The 17,825-nt window shown below is 47.4% G+C and overlaps 1 protein-coding gene across 1 annotated transcript in view; it reads left to right on the forward strand.

The window, feature by feature from the left end:
• Nucleotides 1–17,825, forward strand: part of LOC129703061 (ubiquitin carboxyl-terminal hydrolase 25-like) — a 148,107-nt gene that overhangs the window by 82,478 nt on the left and 47,804 nt on the right. Inside the window, 5 exon segments of the mRNA XM_055645251.1 lie at nucleotides 2,123–2,331; nucleotides 3,622–3,692; nucleotides 6,534–6,762; nucleotides 8,784–8,984; nucleotides 12,061–12,200. Coding sequence (XP_055501226.1) covers nucleotides 2,123–2,331; nucleotides 3,622–3,692; nucleotides 6,534–6,762; nucleotides 8,784–8,984; nucleotides 12,061–12,200 — 850 coding nt within the window.

Genomic DNA, 17,825 nt, shown 5'->3' on the forward strand with positions numbered 1-17,825 from the left:
AATTCCATTGGCGACTACCTACGCCAACCGGCGACGGGTACCTGCGAATGAAATGTCTTACCTTGTCGTAGCTTGAACGTCCTATGGGTTGTCGAAGGTGTGGTCGTAGGTGGACGCCCTAATGGGTGGCCGGTTGTCGGCAGCTTGCCGTAGATTAACGTTGACTAGGTGGTAGGTTGTGGTAGACATTGTCGTAGGGGGGTCCAGTCGCGGGTTTTTCGGCGACCTGCCACGACTATGAAAGTCGCCAAATAAATCGCCTAAGTGGGACAGGCCCATTACAGCGCCAGAGATGCGGGTTCGATCCTGACTACGGCTGCCGTCTGTATGTGGAGTTTGCACGTTCCCCTTCGTGACCGCGTGGGTTTTCTCCGGTTGCACCAGTTTCCTCCCACATTCCAAAGACGAGCAGGATTGCAGGTTAATTGGCTTCTGTAAATTTTCCCTAGTGTGTTTAAGATAGAACTAGTGTACGGGTGATCGCTGGTTGGCACGGACTCGCTCGATCGAGGGGCCTGTTTCCGTGCTGTATCTCCAAACTAAACTAAACTTCTTAAGGTCGTATTGGTCTAAGATGTTTAACAGTTGGAAGTAGCTTGATTCTTAACAAAATAGATCAAACGCAGAATTCCAGTTGAGTTTATTATTATCACGTGAGCCGAGGTACAGTGAAAAGCTCTTTATGTTGTGTGCTAACCAGTCAGCGGAAAGTTTATATATAATTACAATCGAATTGTCCACAGTGGACAGGTACAGGATCAAAGGGAATAGTATCCAGTGCAAGATAAATTGGATTGAAGGTAGTCTTAAGGGTCTCCAATGAGGTAGATAGTAGCTCAGTATGGTGGGTTGCCACCTTGTCGTGGTGGAGAAGCTTGTGTGGACCTGAGATCCTGAGAGCGATGCCATCTGGAGCTGTGCTCCTGGTAGGGCCACCCATGGTGGTAAGGTCAAGGGGGAGGTCTCTGACAAAGAACGATCCAACCAAGACCTCAACAGTGGACGATGGCTGACCTTAGTGGAGCTAACGTCACAACGGCTGGGAAGGCGGATGAAGGCTGCAGCAGAAAAGGGCCTCCGATCGTCTTGGACTCCATGCCACTGGATCTTGACCCAGATCTGTCAAGGACCGTGGGGTGGCTGTCTGTGCACCAGTCTCCCCACGTTAAACAAAGTCACGCACAGGCGTCCTCCATATAGGGAATAGCACCCTGGAGACACCCGTGGTCAGCCACCACTGCAGGAGACCAAAGAGTTTTGCTGTCATCCCTAAACTAAACTAAACCCTTTGTTGTATTGCAATAGGATGCTGCTGATGAGTTGGATGATCAGCCATGATCATATTGAATGGTGGTGCAGGCTGAATGGCCTACTCCTGCACGTGTTTCCTATGTTTCTATGTTGAACTAAGGTGCTTATAACAGTTGGAAGTAGACAAAAAATGCTGGAGACACTCAGTGGGTGAGGCAGCATCTATGGAGAAAAGGAGTAGGCAAGCTTCGGGTCGAGACCCTTCTTCAGAAAAAGTTGGAAGTAGTTTAGTTTAGAGATATAGCGCAGAAACAGGCCCTTCGGCCCACCAAGTCCGCGTGGACCAGCTATCCTACACACACACGGGACAATTTACAATTACACCAAGCCGATTAACCTGCAAACCTGTATGTGCGGGAGGAAGCCGGAGATCCCTGAGAAAACCCACACAGGTCACGGGAAGGTAGACAAAAATGCTGGAGAAACTCAGCGGATGCGGCAGCATCTATGGAGCGAAGAAAATAGGCAACGTTTCGGGCCGAAATCCTTCTTCAGTCTGAAGAAGGGTTTCGGCCCGAAACGTTGCCTATTTCTCCAGCAATTTTGTCTACCTTCAATTCTCCAGCATCTGTAGTTCCTTCTTGAACAGGTCACGGGAAGAACATACAAACTCCGTACATACAGCACCGGAGGTCAGGGTCGAACCTGGGTCTCTGGAGCTATGAGGCAGCAACTCTACCACTGCGCCTCTGAGCTTCATTCTTAATTATATAAATGTATCAAAGAATTCGTATGATTTGGGATACATGGGATATGTTGTGGAATGATTAGAGTAACCAATGTTTGTTTTATTCTTGTAAATTGCCCACAGCCCAACGGAACAGGGCCCCGTGGTCCCCACCGACGCCCCTTGCACACCTCCTCTCCAGAGGCCGATCGTGCATAAACCCTTCACGCAGTCCCGGGTTCCACCGGAAATCCCCATGCACCCGGCTCCGCGGCACATCACCGAGGACGAGCTGCGGGTGCTGGAGGGTTGTCTACATCGATGGAGGATGGAGGTGGAGAATGACACCAGAGGTACGTACCCCACCCTCGCCCAGCACCCACACCACTCGATCGATACTCCACACCACACCACCAGCACCTTCTCCTATACATTAAATACATTTGTCTTAGTAAGTCTTAGTAATTACACTAAATAATACTAACATAAATAACATAAGGGGTCACAGCTTAAGGATAAGGGGGAAAACCTTTAAAACCGAGATGAGGAGAACTTTTTTCACACACAGAGTGGTGAATCTCTGGAACTCTCTGCCACAGAGGGTAGTTGAGGCCAGTTCATGGGCTATATTTAAGAGGGAGTTAGATGTGGCCCTTGTGGCCAAGGGGATCAGAGGGTATGGAGAGAAGGCAGGTACGGGATACTGAGTTGGATGATCAGCCATGATCATATTGAATGGCGGTGCAGGCTCGAAGGGCCGAATGGCCTCTACTCCTGCACCTAATTTCTATGTTTCTAAATAAAAATAATTATAAAAAACTAAAAAGGATAATTAAAAAATAATAATAAAATGATAAATTAAAAATAATGAAAAAATAAAAAGAATAATTAAAAACTAGTAATAAAACATTCAATTAAAAAAAAGAATTATTAAAAAATAACAATAAAATAATACATTAAAATTAAAATAATAATAATAATAAAATAATACATTAAAATTTAAAAAAATAAAATAATAATAAAATAATACATTAAAAAAGAATTATTAAAATATAACAATAAAATGAAAAATAAAACATTAAAAAAATTAAATGAATAATTAAAAAAGAAATAAGACTTAAATTAAAAATAGAGTAATTAAAAAATAACAATGAATTATTTGTTAAATAATAAATTAAATTTAACAATTAATTTTGATAAATTAAAATGAAAAAAATAAGAATAATTGAAAAATTAAAAAATGATAAATTAAAAATAATTTAAAAAAATAAAAAGAATAATTGAAAAATAGTAACAAAACAATCAATTTAAAAAAATACAAAATAATTAAAAACAAATTAAATTATAAAAAATAAAAAGAATAATTGAAAAATTATAAGATAATACATTAAAAATAAAAAGAATTAGAAAAAAATAAAATGAAAAAAATAATACAATAAAAATAAATGGAATAATCAAAAAATAATTAAAAAAATAAAATAAGTTACATTCACTGCAGATACGTAACACGCAACCCTCCAGCACCCGCAGCTCGTCCTCGGTGATGGAATTGGTGGAGACTGGGGTTTCGGTCACTGACCCCAGGGGGTATAAGCTGTCTTTATCGTTCGGGTTATCAATGAGAATGTCTGGTGTGTTTACAGACCTGCAGGAGAGCATTGCTCGTCTCCACCGCACCATCGAGCTGATGTACACTGACAAGACCATGATGCAAGTGAGTGCATTTAGAAAGGAGGTGAAGAGGAACTACTTTAGAAAAAGTAGAACGTAGAAAAATAGGTCCGAAAAATATTCGGCCCCCTGATCATGGCAGATCATCTAAAATCAGTACCCCGTTCCTACTTTTTCCCTTGATTCCTTTAGTTTAGAGATACAGATACAGCGCGGAAACAGGGCTTCTGCTCACTGGGTCCGCGCCGACCAGCGATCCCACAAGGGACAATTTTTACATTAACCAAGCCAATTAACCTACAAACCTGAACGTCTTTGGAGTGTGGGAGGAAACCGAAGATCTCGGAGGAAACTCACGCAGGTCACGGGAGAACGTACAAGCTCCCTGCAGACAGCACCCGTAGTCGGGATCGAACCCGGGTCTCCGGCGCTGCATTTGCTGTAAGGCAGCAACTCTTAACGCTGCGCCACCGTGACCACCCCAAGAGTCCTAAGAGCTATCTCTTGAAAACATCCAGTGAGAGGGTAGTTAATCTGTGGAACTCATTCCCACAGAAGGCTGTGGAGGTCAAGTCAATGGATATTTTTCAGGCAGAGATAGACACATTCTTGATTAGTACAGGTGTCAAGGGTTATGGGGAGAAGGCAGGAGAATGGGCTTAGGAGTGAGAGATTGAATGGTGGAGTGGAATCGATGGGCCGAATGGCCTAATTCTACTCCTATAACTTTTGCAGGCAGGCAGACAGCTGCGAGCGTGATCAGGTGGGATGAAGGTCCACTCACCTTGGTCCAGACGCGTCTAGCGGGGAGACATCTACATATCTGTGCAATTCTCTGCCTCAGACGGTGGTGGAGGCCGGTGCTCTGGATGCTTTCAAGAGAGAGCTAGATAGGGCTCTTAAAGATAGCGCAGTCAGGGGATATGGTGAGAAGGCAGGAACGGGGTACTGATTGTGGATGATCAGCCATGATCACATTAAATGGCGGTGCTGGCTCGAAGGGCCGAATAGCCTACTCCTGCACCTATTGTCTATTGTCTGTGATCCCAGGATAAAATAACCGAGCAGCCCCTCAGCTTCTGGGGGGGGGGGGAGGACAGAATAATTTTTCATCCGTAACCCTTGATTAGAACAATCTGATGATGAAATTTCGATCGCGGTGTTTAGTTTTTGTTTCTTATTTTTGACACGAGTGTCGATGTGCAGAGAAAGGCTTTTCTGTTGCGTGCTATCCAGTCAGCGACAAGACCGTACGTGATGGGGGGGGGTGAGACTAAAGATCCTATAGCAAGCAAGATAGATCACTCGACGAAAAAGACATACGGTCATGGGCAGATTCATGGGTAATTTTCGGCCCCATTCCCGTAACCGGCTTCCGTCTTCGCACCAAAGATCCCGTCGCGGAGCAAAGATACTAGTGCGGAGGCGGAAGCCGGTTACGGAAACATCCTGGTAAAAATAAAAGTTCTTTGGTAAAAATCTTCTCCTCATTTTCAGAATTTTAATTTATTAACACAAACTGTTCCCCCGCAACGTTGATTACACTGCGGGTCGGGTCGGGTCGGGTTACTGAAATGGATGAAAAAAAGGCCCACGTTCCGCTCCGTTGCGTGCTACACGTCAGCCCATTGCATTTAGTAGGAGTGGTCTATCTTGCTCCGCTATAGGATCTTTGGGTGTGGCTGGCCATTGATTATTCTGCTGGCCTTGCCGAAATAAGTGTAGATGGAGTCAAAGTAAGGGAGGCTGGTTTTGTGTGAAGGCTATACCTGCAACCTTCTGCAGTTTCTTGCCATCTTCAGGGGGTGCTGTTCCTAAACCAGGCAGTGATGTTTAACAAGATGCATTATTCAACGTTATATGGTGCTGGGGGGGGCACGTTATATCAATGTGGTGTAACGGTGCAAGGAACAGTGCATGTAATATACTGCATGCCTCAACCTACTGCAAGCACAGATGGAGATTCCTCTGTATATCTCGTCAAGTCAAGTGTATTCGTCACACACACATATCAGTGAAATGAAAAGTGGCAATGCTAGCGGACTTTGTGCAAAAGACAAACAAACAAACAACCAAACAACTACAAACACTCTGTAATGCATGGGCTGCACAGCGGCAGAGTTGCTGCCTGACAGTGCCAGTGACACGGGTTCGATCCTGACTGCGGGTGCTGTCTGCACGGAGTTTGTACCTTCTCTCCGTAACCCGCGTGGGTTTGCTCCGGGTGCTCTGGTTTCCTCCCACACTCCAAAGACTTAAAAGTTTGCAGTGTAGCGGCAGCAAACGTGGTGAATGCACGTCGCTTTATACAGACATAATGGGTTGGAAATACATACACGTTTGGTCCCTCTGGCATATCATCATTGCTGCTGCAGCTGAGCGAGGGTGTTGTCTCGAGCGAGGGTGTTGTCTCGAGCTCAGCTACCTGTCGACCGGAGATCTCCAGGTGAGATCTGCTAAAATACTAGGACACTCCCCTTAACCCATGACGTCACGTGAGTTAGATAGAGCTCTAGGAGCTAGTGGAATCAAGGGATATGGGGAGATGGCAGGCACAGGTCATTGATTGGAGACGATCAGCCATGATCACAATGAATGGTGGTGCTGGCTCGAAGGGCCGAATGGCCTCCTGCACCTTTTTTCTATGTTTCTATGACAGCCCCCGTAACCACGGACGAGAGTTCGACTGTAAGTGGCCTGACCGTCAGCTGACGCCACAGTAGGTGAATTGGCTTCTATAAACTGTCCCCAGTGTGCAGGGCAGTGCCAGCGGACGGGGTGGTCGCTGGTCTAACAGGGACTCGGTGGGCCGAAGGGCCTGTTTCCGCGCTGCATCCCCGAAGCCTAAAGCCTGCTTGTTATATCTTTCCCTCTTGCGCTCTAGGTTCCTTACCGATTACATGCAGTCTTGGTCCACGAAGGCCAGGCTAATGCTGGGCATTACTGGGCCTACATCCACGACCACCACCACGAGAAGTGGATGAAATACAACGACATCGCTGTCACCAAATCCTCCTGGGAGGAGCTTGAACGAGACTCCTTTGGCGGCTACAGGAATGCCAGCGCATACTGCTTAATGTACATCAATGACACAGACCGATACTTAATAGAAGGTAATTGCCTTGCTGGCAAACCCCATGTGTTATGTAATATTTGTCTTTGTGCTTGGAATGTGTGGGAAGGAACTGCAGATGCTGGTTAGTGTCAGTGTGCAGTAATCGCTGATCTGAACTCTAGCAAGTACAGGCCAAGAGTCAACAAAGAATCCTCGTAAGTCCTTTTATACTGAGCGCACGCCGGGGGCTCCAACGTCTAGAACCCGGTGTGCGACCTCGCACCACCCGGCGTGGCTTTAATGGCCGCGGGACAATCGCCATCGCCAGCCGGGGGCTTTGACTTTGACTCTGACATCGGGGGGGGAGAGTGCAGTGGAGAGATAAGTCTTTTTTGGCCTTCCATCACAGCAATGTGATGGATGTTTATGTAAAATGTAAATTATGTTGTGTCTGGGGTCTATTTGTGTGTAATGTATGGCTGCAGAAACGGCATTTCGTTTGGACCTCCAGGGGTCCAAATGACAATTAAATTGACTATTGACTATTGATCTTGGCACAGACTCGGTGGGCCGAAGGGCCTATTTCTGCGCTATAATTCTAAACTAAACAAGTTATTGCATTCCCAGTAACAGGTTGGACTGAAAGATCCAAAGTGTTCTTGATTGGTTTCTATCTCAAGCGTCCTTTCTTTGCCAGGCTCCAGAATATGTTGATGCCCAGAAGGCACAGTCTCAGTATAAAAGGACTTACGACGATTCTTTGTTGACTCTTGGCCTGTACTTGCTAGAGTTTAGAAGGATGAGGGGAGGATCTCATAGAGTCTGAACGGATCATGAAAGGCCTAGATGGAGCGGATGTGGAAAGGATATTTCCAGTAATGGGAGAGTCTAAAACAAGGAGGCTCAACCACAGAATAAAAGGACGTACCTTTAGAATAGAGATGAGGAGGAATCTCTTTAGCCAGTGGATGGTAGACTGTGGATCTCAGTGGGCCGAAAGGCCTGTTTCACTGCTGTATCTCGAGAACTAAATGTGTAGGGAGGAACTGCAGATGCTGGTTTAAGATAGACACAAAATGCTGGAGTGACTCAGCGGGACAGGCAGCATCTCTGGAGAGAAGGAACGGGTGACGTTTTGGATCGAGACCCTTCTCCAGACTGATGTCAGGGGAGAGGGAGATACATAGGTAAGGAAGTGTAAGGCGTGAACACAGGACAAAGGGAATGGAGTCAAAGGAAAATGTAGAATTGATCATTGATAGCTGGGAGAAAATAACAACAAAGCAAATAGAGATAAAATGTAGTCGGAGACAGTAAGAACTGGGACGGGGGGGATGGAGAGAGAGAGAAAGAGAGAGAGAGAGGGAAAGCAATGGTTACTTGAAGTTAGCCATTTTGTGTCTCTCTCTCGAAAACTAAAGCTTCTTCCCAATGATTGGAGTGAAATGAGAGCATGGTCAAGGTTGCGTGTGTCTTCGATGTTGTCACGGTTCTCTGCTCATTTGCACCTTGCGCACCTTTTCTGTGCGCCATGAGTAGGGTTGCCAACCTTCTCACTCCCAAATAAGGGACAAACGGTGAAAGTAAGGGACCAATTCCCCACGGCAATTCGTTGACCGACTCGGCCGTGGCTGGGTGAATGATGAGTTGGCCCCGGGTGCTGGACTGCACACAAGGCCCAGCCGGCGGGCCAGCTGAGGAGTTTCGGCCCGGGCCAAAATTCCGGCGCCCCGTCCAACTCGTGAACCGACGATCGGCTGTGAGAAGGAGGGGTGGTGGTGGTGTCGGCGGTAAGAGAAGGTCCGAAGGTCGGACAGCTGGGGGCCACGGGCGAGGCGCTGCTGCTGCTGCTGCTGCACTCCATGGGCTGCACTACGTCGGGACGAGTGAGGCAGGTGCCGAACTCGGCGCTCCAACCCGACAGTCCCCTCGACCCGAGTAGTAGCGGTCGAATACGGGACAAGGGCGGTCCCCGTACGGGACAAACCAATTTAGCGATGTCCCGGCTAATTCGGGACAGTTGGCAACGCTAGCCGTGAGACTTGAAAGAGTTTTAAGATGTTGGCTTTGCTCTTGCAGAGGAGTTTGACAAGGAAACGGGTCAGGCGCTGACTGGCATGAACACCCTGCCGTCTGATTTGAAAGAGTACGTGAGGGATGACAACCGGAGGTTCGAGAAGGAGCTGCAGGAATGGGACGCGCAGCTGGAGAAGAAAGCCCAACTGGAGAAGCTGGAGATACGCACTGCTCCGAGGGATCCGGCTGCAGCACCTGCCTCAGGTAGCAGCCGCGCTCTCACTCGCTTTGTAACGTAGACACATGGAAATGGGCCCTGCTGCTGAAGCTGGCATGTATCGATCATTGATATTTGCCCCTGAAACATAGAATGGCCTCATTCTGCTCCTATCACATAGAAACATAGAAATTAGGTGCAGGAGTAGGCCATTCGGCCCTTCGAGCCTGCACCGCCATTCAATATGGCTGATCATCCAACTCAGTATCCCGTACCTACCTTCTCTCCATACCCTCTGATCCCCTCAGCCACAAGGGCCACATCTAACTCCCTCTTAAATATAGCCAATGAACTGTGGCCTCAACTACCCTCTGCGGCAGAGAGTTCCAGAGATTCACCACTCCCTGTGTGAAAAAAGTTCACATGACCTTATGACTCTATAACACTAGTTGTCAATGTCTTAGAAACATAAAAAATGGGTGCAGGAGTAGGCCTTCGAGCCAGCACCGCCATTCAATATGATCATGGCTGATCATTCAAAATCAGTACCCCATTACTGCTCTCTTCCCATATCCCTTGATTCAGTTAGCCCCAAGAGCTAAGTCTAACTCTCCTTTGAAAACATCCAGTGAATCGGCCTCCACTACCTTCTGTGGCAGAGAATTCCACAGATTCACAACTCTCTGGGTGAAAAAGTTTTTCCTCATCTCAGTCCTAAATGGCCTACCCCCTTTTCTTAAACTGTGTGACCCCTGGTTCTGGACTCCCCCCAACATGGGGAACATTATTTCCTGCATCTAGCCTGTCCAATCCCTTAAGAATGTTATATATTTCTGTGTTGTATGTTGAACAGCTCTTGTACGTTGAACAGCTCATCATTCTCTTTAGATGAGAAGAACTTTTATCACACAGAGAGTGGTGAATCTCTGGAACTCTCTGCCACAGAAGGTAGTTGAGGCCAGTTCATTGGCTATATTTAAGAGGGAGTTAGATGTGGCCCTTGTGGCTAAGGGGATCAGAGGATATGGAGAGAAGGCAGGTACGGGATACTGAGTTGGATGATTAGCCATGATCATATTGAATGGCGGTGCAGGCTCGAAGGGCCGAATGGCCTACTCCTGCACCTAATTTCTATGTTTCTATGTTTGTAGGGAATTAGCTGGACAGGCAGCATCTCTGGAGAGAAGGAATGGGTGACGTTTCGGGTCGAGACCCTTCTTCAGGGCTGAGAGTCAGGGGAGAGGGAAACGAGAGATATGGAAGGGTACAAAGAGCACGTGAGGTGTGAAAGGGACAGATCAAAGCAGACGACGATCAAGGAAATATACAACGGTTCATTGTTGGCTGAGGGGAAGGTGACAACGAGGCACACAATCAGTAAAATTAATCAGGAGGACGGAGAAACTAGTTGGAGAACGAGGACGTGGGAGGGATGTAGAGAGAGGGAAAGCAAGGGTTATCTCAAGTTAGAGAAACCGCAGTTGATACCGCTGGGTTGGAAGCTGGCCAAGCGAAATACATTACCCTCCATTATGTTTAGGCCAAAGACCCCTCATTTAGAAACATAGAAATTAGGTGCAGGAGTAGAGGCCATTCGGCCCTTCGAGCCTGCACCGCCATTCAATATGATCATGGCTGATCATCCAACTCAGTATCCCGTACTTGCCTTCTCTCCATACCCCCTGATCCCTTTAGCCACAAGAGCCACATCTAACTCCCTCTTAAATATAGCCAATGAACTGGCCTCAACTACCCTCTGTGGCAGAGAGTTCCAGAGATTCACCACTCTCTGTGTGAAAAAAGTTCTTCTCATCTCGGTTTTAAAGGATTTCCCCCTTATCCTTAAGCTGTGACCCCTTGTCCTGGACTTCCCCAACATCGGGAACAATCTTCCTGCATCTAGCCTGTCCAACCCCTTAAGAATTTTGTAAGTTTCTATAAGATCCCCTCTCAATCTCCTAAATTCTAGAAAGTATAAACCAAGTCTATCCAGTCTTTCTTCATAAGACAGTCCTGACATCCCAGGAATCAGTCTGGTGAACCGTCTCTGCACTCCCTCCATGGCAATAATGTCCTTCCTCAGATTTGGAGACCAAAACTGTTCACAATACTCGAGGTGTGGTCTCACCAAGACCCTGTACAACTGCAGTAGAACCTCCCTGCTCCTATACTCAAATCCTTTTGCAATGAAAGCTAACATACCATTCGCTTTCTTTACTGCCTGCTGCACCTGCATGCCTACCTTCAATGACTGGTGTACCATGACACCCAGGTCTCGCTGCATCTCCCCCTTTCCCAATCGGCCACCATTTAGATAATAGTCTGCTTTCCCCGTTTTTTGCCACCAAAATGGATAACTGTGCTGACCTATTTGTAACCCCTCTCATTTACTTATTTGCCTCTGTACTCCACAATGTGAGATTTGTAATTTAAAAAAATTTAGGAGATCACATGTAGTTAAAGTGCACATTGTCAGATTGTATTAAAGGCCATTTTTATACATTTTGGTTTCACCATGTAGAAATTACAGCTGTGTTTATAAATAGTTCCCCTTTTTCTCTGGGTGCTCAGGTTTCCTCCTGCACTCCAGAGATGTACAGGATTGTAAGTTACTTGGCTTCTGTAAATTGTTAATCGTCCCTGGTGTGTGAAGGACCGTGCTAGTGTACGGGGTGATAGGGGGAAGATCATAAGACGGTAGACAAAAATGCTGGAGAAACTCAGCGGGTGAGGCAGCATCTATGGAGCGAAGGAATAGGTGACGTTTTCGACCCGAAACGTCACCTATTTCCTTCGCTCCATAGATGCTGCCTCACCTGCTGAGTTTCTCCAGCATTGTCTACCTTCTGTTTTTCCAGTTCGTTCTTAACCACACATAGGTCAGCCACCATCGAATGGCGGAGCAAACCCGATGGGCCAAATGGCCTAATTCTGCTCCGATGTCTTACGACATCGGAGCAGAATTAGGCCATTTGGCCCATCGGGTTTGGTCCGCCATTCGATGGTGGCTGACCTATTTGTAACCCCTCTCAACCCCGTTCTCCCGCCTTTCTCCCCGTAACGTTTTGCCGCCGCTACTAATCCAGAACGCACGTTGTCTACATGGCTGGTCTTGTGTTACAGCGCACGCAAAGGAGCTGAAATACCTGGAGCAGCCCACGGCACACCATCCCTCCAAACTCTGTGAGGAGGACACGGCAAGAAGCGTCTCCAAAGCCGCCACGGAGTGCGAGGAGCAGGGTCCAGAGGCCGCTCTGCAAGCGGTATGACTTGCACCAAGACAACCTTTTTTTCTTTTTTTTTTTTAAATAATAATTTCTTGCTACCAAAATAAATGAATGTCACCCAGATGATGCCAAGCCATCCCTCGATTATCATTTGCAAAGGGAAAGCCAGCCCTTCTCTCTCCTACCCACGGCCACTAACATTTCGAAAAACTCAAGGCGTATTTATACTATATACAGGAGTATGGTACTATTTACAAATATACTATATCGAGCCCAGCAGAAAAAGCAGCGTTGGTTTCCCTTCCCTCCCCGGTCAAATGACCACTCTGTGATGTTAGAGTTGAACTTCGAAGATGATTCATTCCGTGGGACTTGCGTTTTAAATTGTACAAAGCGATTGGGTGATACGGGCAAGGTCAGCGTGCGTTGTTCATCTGTAAGTGCCCTCCATCTTAATGGTTCATTGATCCATATCAATGGGCGGTTCAGAATAACCACATTGCTATCCGACCGGGGTTACGAACAGGCAAGACTAGGTAAGGGCAGCCTGTTGTCTTTTCTCCACCATAAGTGATAGGAGCAGAACTGGGCCATTCGGCCTATCAAGTCTACTCCGCCATTCAATCATGGCTGATCTATCTCTCCCTCCTAACTAACCCCATTCTCCTGCCTTCTCCCCATAACCCTTGACACCCGTACTTATCAAGAATCTACCTTATCTCTACCAGAAATAAATATCCACTGACTTGGCTTCCACAGCCTTCTGTGGCAAAGAATCCCACAGATTCACCACCCTCTTGACGAAATAAATTTCTCCTCATCTCCTTCCTAAAAGAACGTTCTTTAATTCTGAGGCTATGACTTCCTATTCCTAGACTCTCCCACTAGTTGAAACATCCTCTCCACATCCATAATAATTACGGATGAGGTGTTTCATGGGGCCTGTCCCGCTTACGGGACTATTTTGGCGACTGCCGGCACCCGTCATAGGTCGTTGCAGTTCGCCGAAAACTTCCCAACATGTTGAAAACCCAGCGGCGACCAGAAAGACGCTACGACTCTTTGGGCGACTACTCACGACCATACAGGCGACATGTCGCGGGGTGAAGCCCGTACGATCGTGAGTAGTCGCCCGAAGAGTCGTACCTTGTTCTGGTCGCCGCTGGATTTTCATCATGTTGAACATTTTCGGCGACCTTTAACGACCTATGACGGGTGCCGGCAAGTTGCCGAAAAAGTCGCGTCAGTGGGACGGGCCCATTACTCAGCATGTAGATTCAAGATCACAATTACTGGTGTAAACTTTTTTTTTAATTCTGGATTTTGCTAACAGTTTAACTTCCTTATTAGTTATCATGTTTGAAGTAGTTTTACAAATCATTGGGTCTGTACTGTGTGGTATAGACCGACCGGTAATTAATGACTGTGCACCCCATCTTGTGAATGCTACATAAAGGTCCTTTACACATGATGCTGTTACTTGTCTTCTTTCTCCTCTGTGCTAGTTTCCCCCCCCCTCAGTTCCCATCCCAGATTCCCCTTCTCCCAGAAGATGCTAAATTCCCCTCCTCCCTCAGGGGTCCTGCCTGTGTCAGCCGTAACCACCCGGGGGTTTTACCCAGAGCGGCTCTTCAGTGTGTAGAAGGGTCCCCTTTCCGAAACGTCACCTGTCCATGCTCTCCAGAGATGTTGCCTCACCCCACTGACAAAGACTTTGTGTCATTTTTTTTATTTTTTGCAAAGCCAACTTCTGTGGTCCCTTGCATCCAAACTCTCTTCAGGGAGGGGAGCTACACAGGGCTCTTAAAGATAGCGGAGTCAGGGGATATGGGGAGAAGGCAGGAACGGGGTACTGATTGGGGATGATCAGCCATGATCACATTGAATGGCGGTGCTGGCTCAAAGGGCCGAATGGCCTACTCCTGCACCTATTGTGTATTGTCTAATACATACAGTTGTCACCGCATACAATGACTGCCATCCGACGGCCAAGCCCGTGTTTCTGTTCCTGTATGTGAACGGGGCATCATAGTGGCGCAGCGGTAGAGTTGCTGCCTCACAGCACCAGAGGCCCCCGGTGTTCGATCCTGACTGCGGGTGCTGTCTGTGTGTGCAGTTTGTATGTTCTCCCTTTGACCGTGTGGGATCCTTCCCGCTGCCCCGCTTCCCTCCCACACTCCAAAGATGTGCAGGTTTGTAGGTTAATTGGCCCGAGTGTGCAGGGTAGAACTAGTGCGTGGGGTGGTCGCTGGTCGGGGAGAACGTACAAACTCCGTACAGACAGCAGCCGTGGTCAGGATCAAGCCCAGGTGTCTGGTGGTGCAAGGCAGCAGCTCTACCCGCTGCGCCACCGTACTGCCCTGTGTCATTCCCGTGCTTTTGATGTCCTTGATTTTTTTTTTTTAGACTATAGACTTATGCCAAAGGTAGGATTTTAAATTATCATGGAATTGAAACCAGTTTCAGTAAAAAGTCACCCCTGCCCTTTGAAGACCCCGATCAGGAATCTGAATGTTTGCAGGTTAATTGGCCGCTGTACATTTTCCCTGGTGTCTAGGGAGTAGATGAGATAGTGGGATAATGTGCGTGGAGTATGTGTGAGCGGGCGGTCGATGGTTGGCATGGAATCGGTGGGCCGAATGGCCTGTCTCCATGCTGATTCCTGGGATGTCAGGACTTTCATATGAAGAAAGACTGGATAGACTTGGCTTGTACTCGCTAGAATTTAGAAGATTGAGGGGGGATCTTATAGAAACTTACAAAATTCTTTAAGCGGTTGGACAGGCTAGATGCAGGAAGATTGTTCCCGATGTTGGGGAAGTCCAGAACAAGGGGTCACAGTTTAAGGATAAGGGGGAAATCTTTTAGGACCGAGATGAGGAAAACATTTTTCACACCGAGAGTGGTGAATCTGTGGAATTCTCTGCCACAGAAGGTAGTTGAGGCCAGTTCATTGGCTATATTTAAGAGGGTGTTAGATGTGGCCCTTGTGGCAGAAGGGATCAGGGGGTATGGAGAGAAGGCAGGTACAGGATACTGAGTTGGATGATCAGCCATGATCATATTGAATGGCAGTGCAGGCTCGAAGGGCCGAATGGCCTACTCCCGCACCTATTTTCCTATGTGTCTATGTATGTTTGAACAGGTGAAGCAGCTATTGAGGACTTTCCACACCTGAGCCTGGAAGACCGGATGTGGGCGAGAACCAATCTGGAATCGTACAGAATAGTGAAAGGCTTGGCTAGCGTGAGTGTGGAGAGGATGTTTCCACTAGTGGGAGAGTCTAGGACGAGAGGTCACAGCCTCAGAATTAAAGGACGCTCTTTTGGGAAGGAGATGGGGAGGAATTTCTTTAAATCAGAGGGTGGTGAATCTGTGGAATTCTTTGCCACAGAAGGCTGTGGAGGCCACGTCAGTGGGTAATTTTACGGCAGAGATTGATAGATGTCAGGGGTTATGGGACGAAGGAGGGAGAATGGGGTTCTTCTTCTTCTTGCGTTTGTGGACGCAGAAGCCTGCAGCAGGGTGATGCCATCCGGCTCAACATCCGTAGGTACCCGCCCTAAAATGCCTCTGTTTGTCGTCGTTCACCTGACTGAGGCCAATTGACAGGGGCTCACCACGGGGAGGTCGACATCACGAGCCCCAGAATGGGATTGAGAGGGGGGGGGGGATAGGTCAGCCGCGATTGCATGGCGAGATAGACCTCATGGGCCGAATGGCCTAATTCTGCCCCCATCATTCCCGATGTTGGGGGAGTCCAGAACCAGGGGCCACACAGTTTAAGAATAAGGGGTAAGCCATTTAGAACGGAGACGAGGAAACACTTATTCTCACAGAGAGTGGTGAGTCTGTGGAATTCTCTGCCTCAGAGGGCGGTGGAGGCGGGTTCTCTGGATGCTTTCAAGAGAGAGCTAGATAGGGCTCTTAAAGATAGCAGAGTCGGGGGATATGGGGAGAAGGCAGGAACGGGGTACTGATTGGGGATGATCAGCCATGATCACATTGAATGGCAGTGCTGGCTCGAAGGGCCGAATGGCCTACTCCTGGACCTATTGTCTATTGTCTATCATCACTCATTAGCTTATTTATACACTGAATGAACTTGCTGAGGCGTTATTTATTAATTTACCAAAATGTAAAGTAACAGCATTGCCGCTTAGAGTGGTGCAGTACTCCTGTATATAATATGCAGACGTATATAACATGTGGCTAAATCTTTAACATCACCCTTATCGCATGTTTCATGTTGAGTTCCAACCTGCAGTTCTGGTATCACTCATTCCAACTGCATTCTCCAAAAGTTTCAAATATTCAAATATTGGAACACCGTGGAACATCGACATTAAGGAGTTCGACGTTAATTTTCCACCACCAAAGAAGTGTCTAATATACATGCGGCAGGGCCCAAAACGACGTGTGTTTCAAAGAGGGCGGGGAGAGACAGGCGGACTTAGCAATTGTGGCGTTGATTTGATTTTTACCCCCACCGCATCCAACTAACCATGAGAAAAAGACAAAAAAAGTGCTGGCTTGGCTAGACAATACACAATAGGTGCAGGAGTAGAGGCCATTTGGCCCTTCGAGCCAGCACCGCCATTCAATGTGATCATGGCTGATCATCCCCAATCAGTACCCCGTTCCTGCCTTCTCCCCATATCCCCTGACTCCGCTATCTTTAAGAGCCCTATCCAGCTCTCTCTTGAAAGCATCCAGAGAACTGGCCTCCACCGCCCTCTGAGGCAGAGAATTCCACAGACTCGCCACTCTCTCTCGGGTGATGGTGGATTGTGGGGTGAGGGATAGGGTGGATGTGTTTCCGCTAGTGGGAGAGTCTAGGACTAGAGGCCACAGCCTCAGAATTAAAGGATGTTCTTTTAGGAAGGAGATGAGGAAGAATTTATTTAGTCAGAGGGTGTTGAATACTTTGTCATAGGCTGTGGAGGCCAAGTCAGTAGATATTTTTAAGGCAGAGATTGATAGATTCTTGATCAGTATGGGCGTCGGTGGTTATGGAGAGAAGGCAGGAGGGTGGGGTTAGGAGGGAGAGATAGATCAGCTATGATTGATGGGCAGGGCAGGCTTGATGGGCCGAATGGCCTTATTCTGCTCCTGGCACTTATGACATGAATCTAATGTGCAGCCTGCTCTTTGTGACTTTTTTTTTGTAAACCAGCATCTGCAGTTGCTTGTGTCTCCATTTGGCTATGACTGTTAGGGGGTGCTGAACAGCGCAGAAAGCACGTCAACTAGTCCCCGAATTTGAGGAAGGACATCCTTGCTATTGAGGGAGTGCAGCTTAGGTTTACAAGGTTAATTCCCGGGATGGCGGGACTGTCATATGCTGAGAGAATGGAGTAACTGGGCTTGTACACTCTGGAGTTTAGAAGGATGAGAAGTGATCTCATTGAAACATATAAGATTGTTAAGGGCTTGGACACACTAGAGGCAGGAAACATGGTCCCGATGTTGGGGGAGTCCAGAACCAGGGGCCACACAGTTTAAGAATAAGGAGTAAGCCATTTAGAACGGAGACGAGGAAACACTTTTTCTCACAGAGAGTGGTGAGTCTGTGGAATTCTCTGCCTCAGAGGGCAGTGGAGGCAGGTTCTCTGGATCCTTTCAAGAGTGAGCTAGATAGGGCTCTTAAAGATAGTGGAG

The sequence above is a fragment of the Leucoraja erinacea genome, chromosome 13, assembly GCF_028641065.1.
Source record: "Leucoraja erinacea ecotype New England chromosome 13, Leri_hhj_1, whole genome shotgun sequence".
Taxonomy (NCBI): domain Eukaryota; kingdom Metazoa; phylum Chordata; class Chondrichthyes; order Rajiformes; family Rajidae; genus Leucoraja; species Leucoraja erinaceus.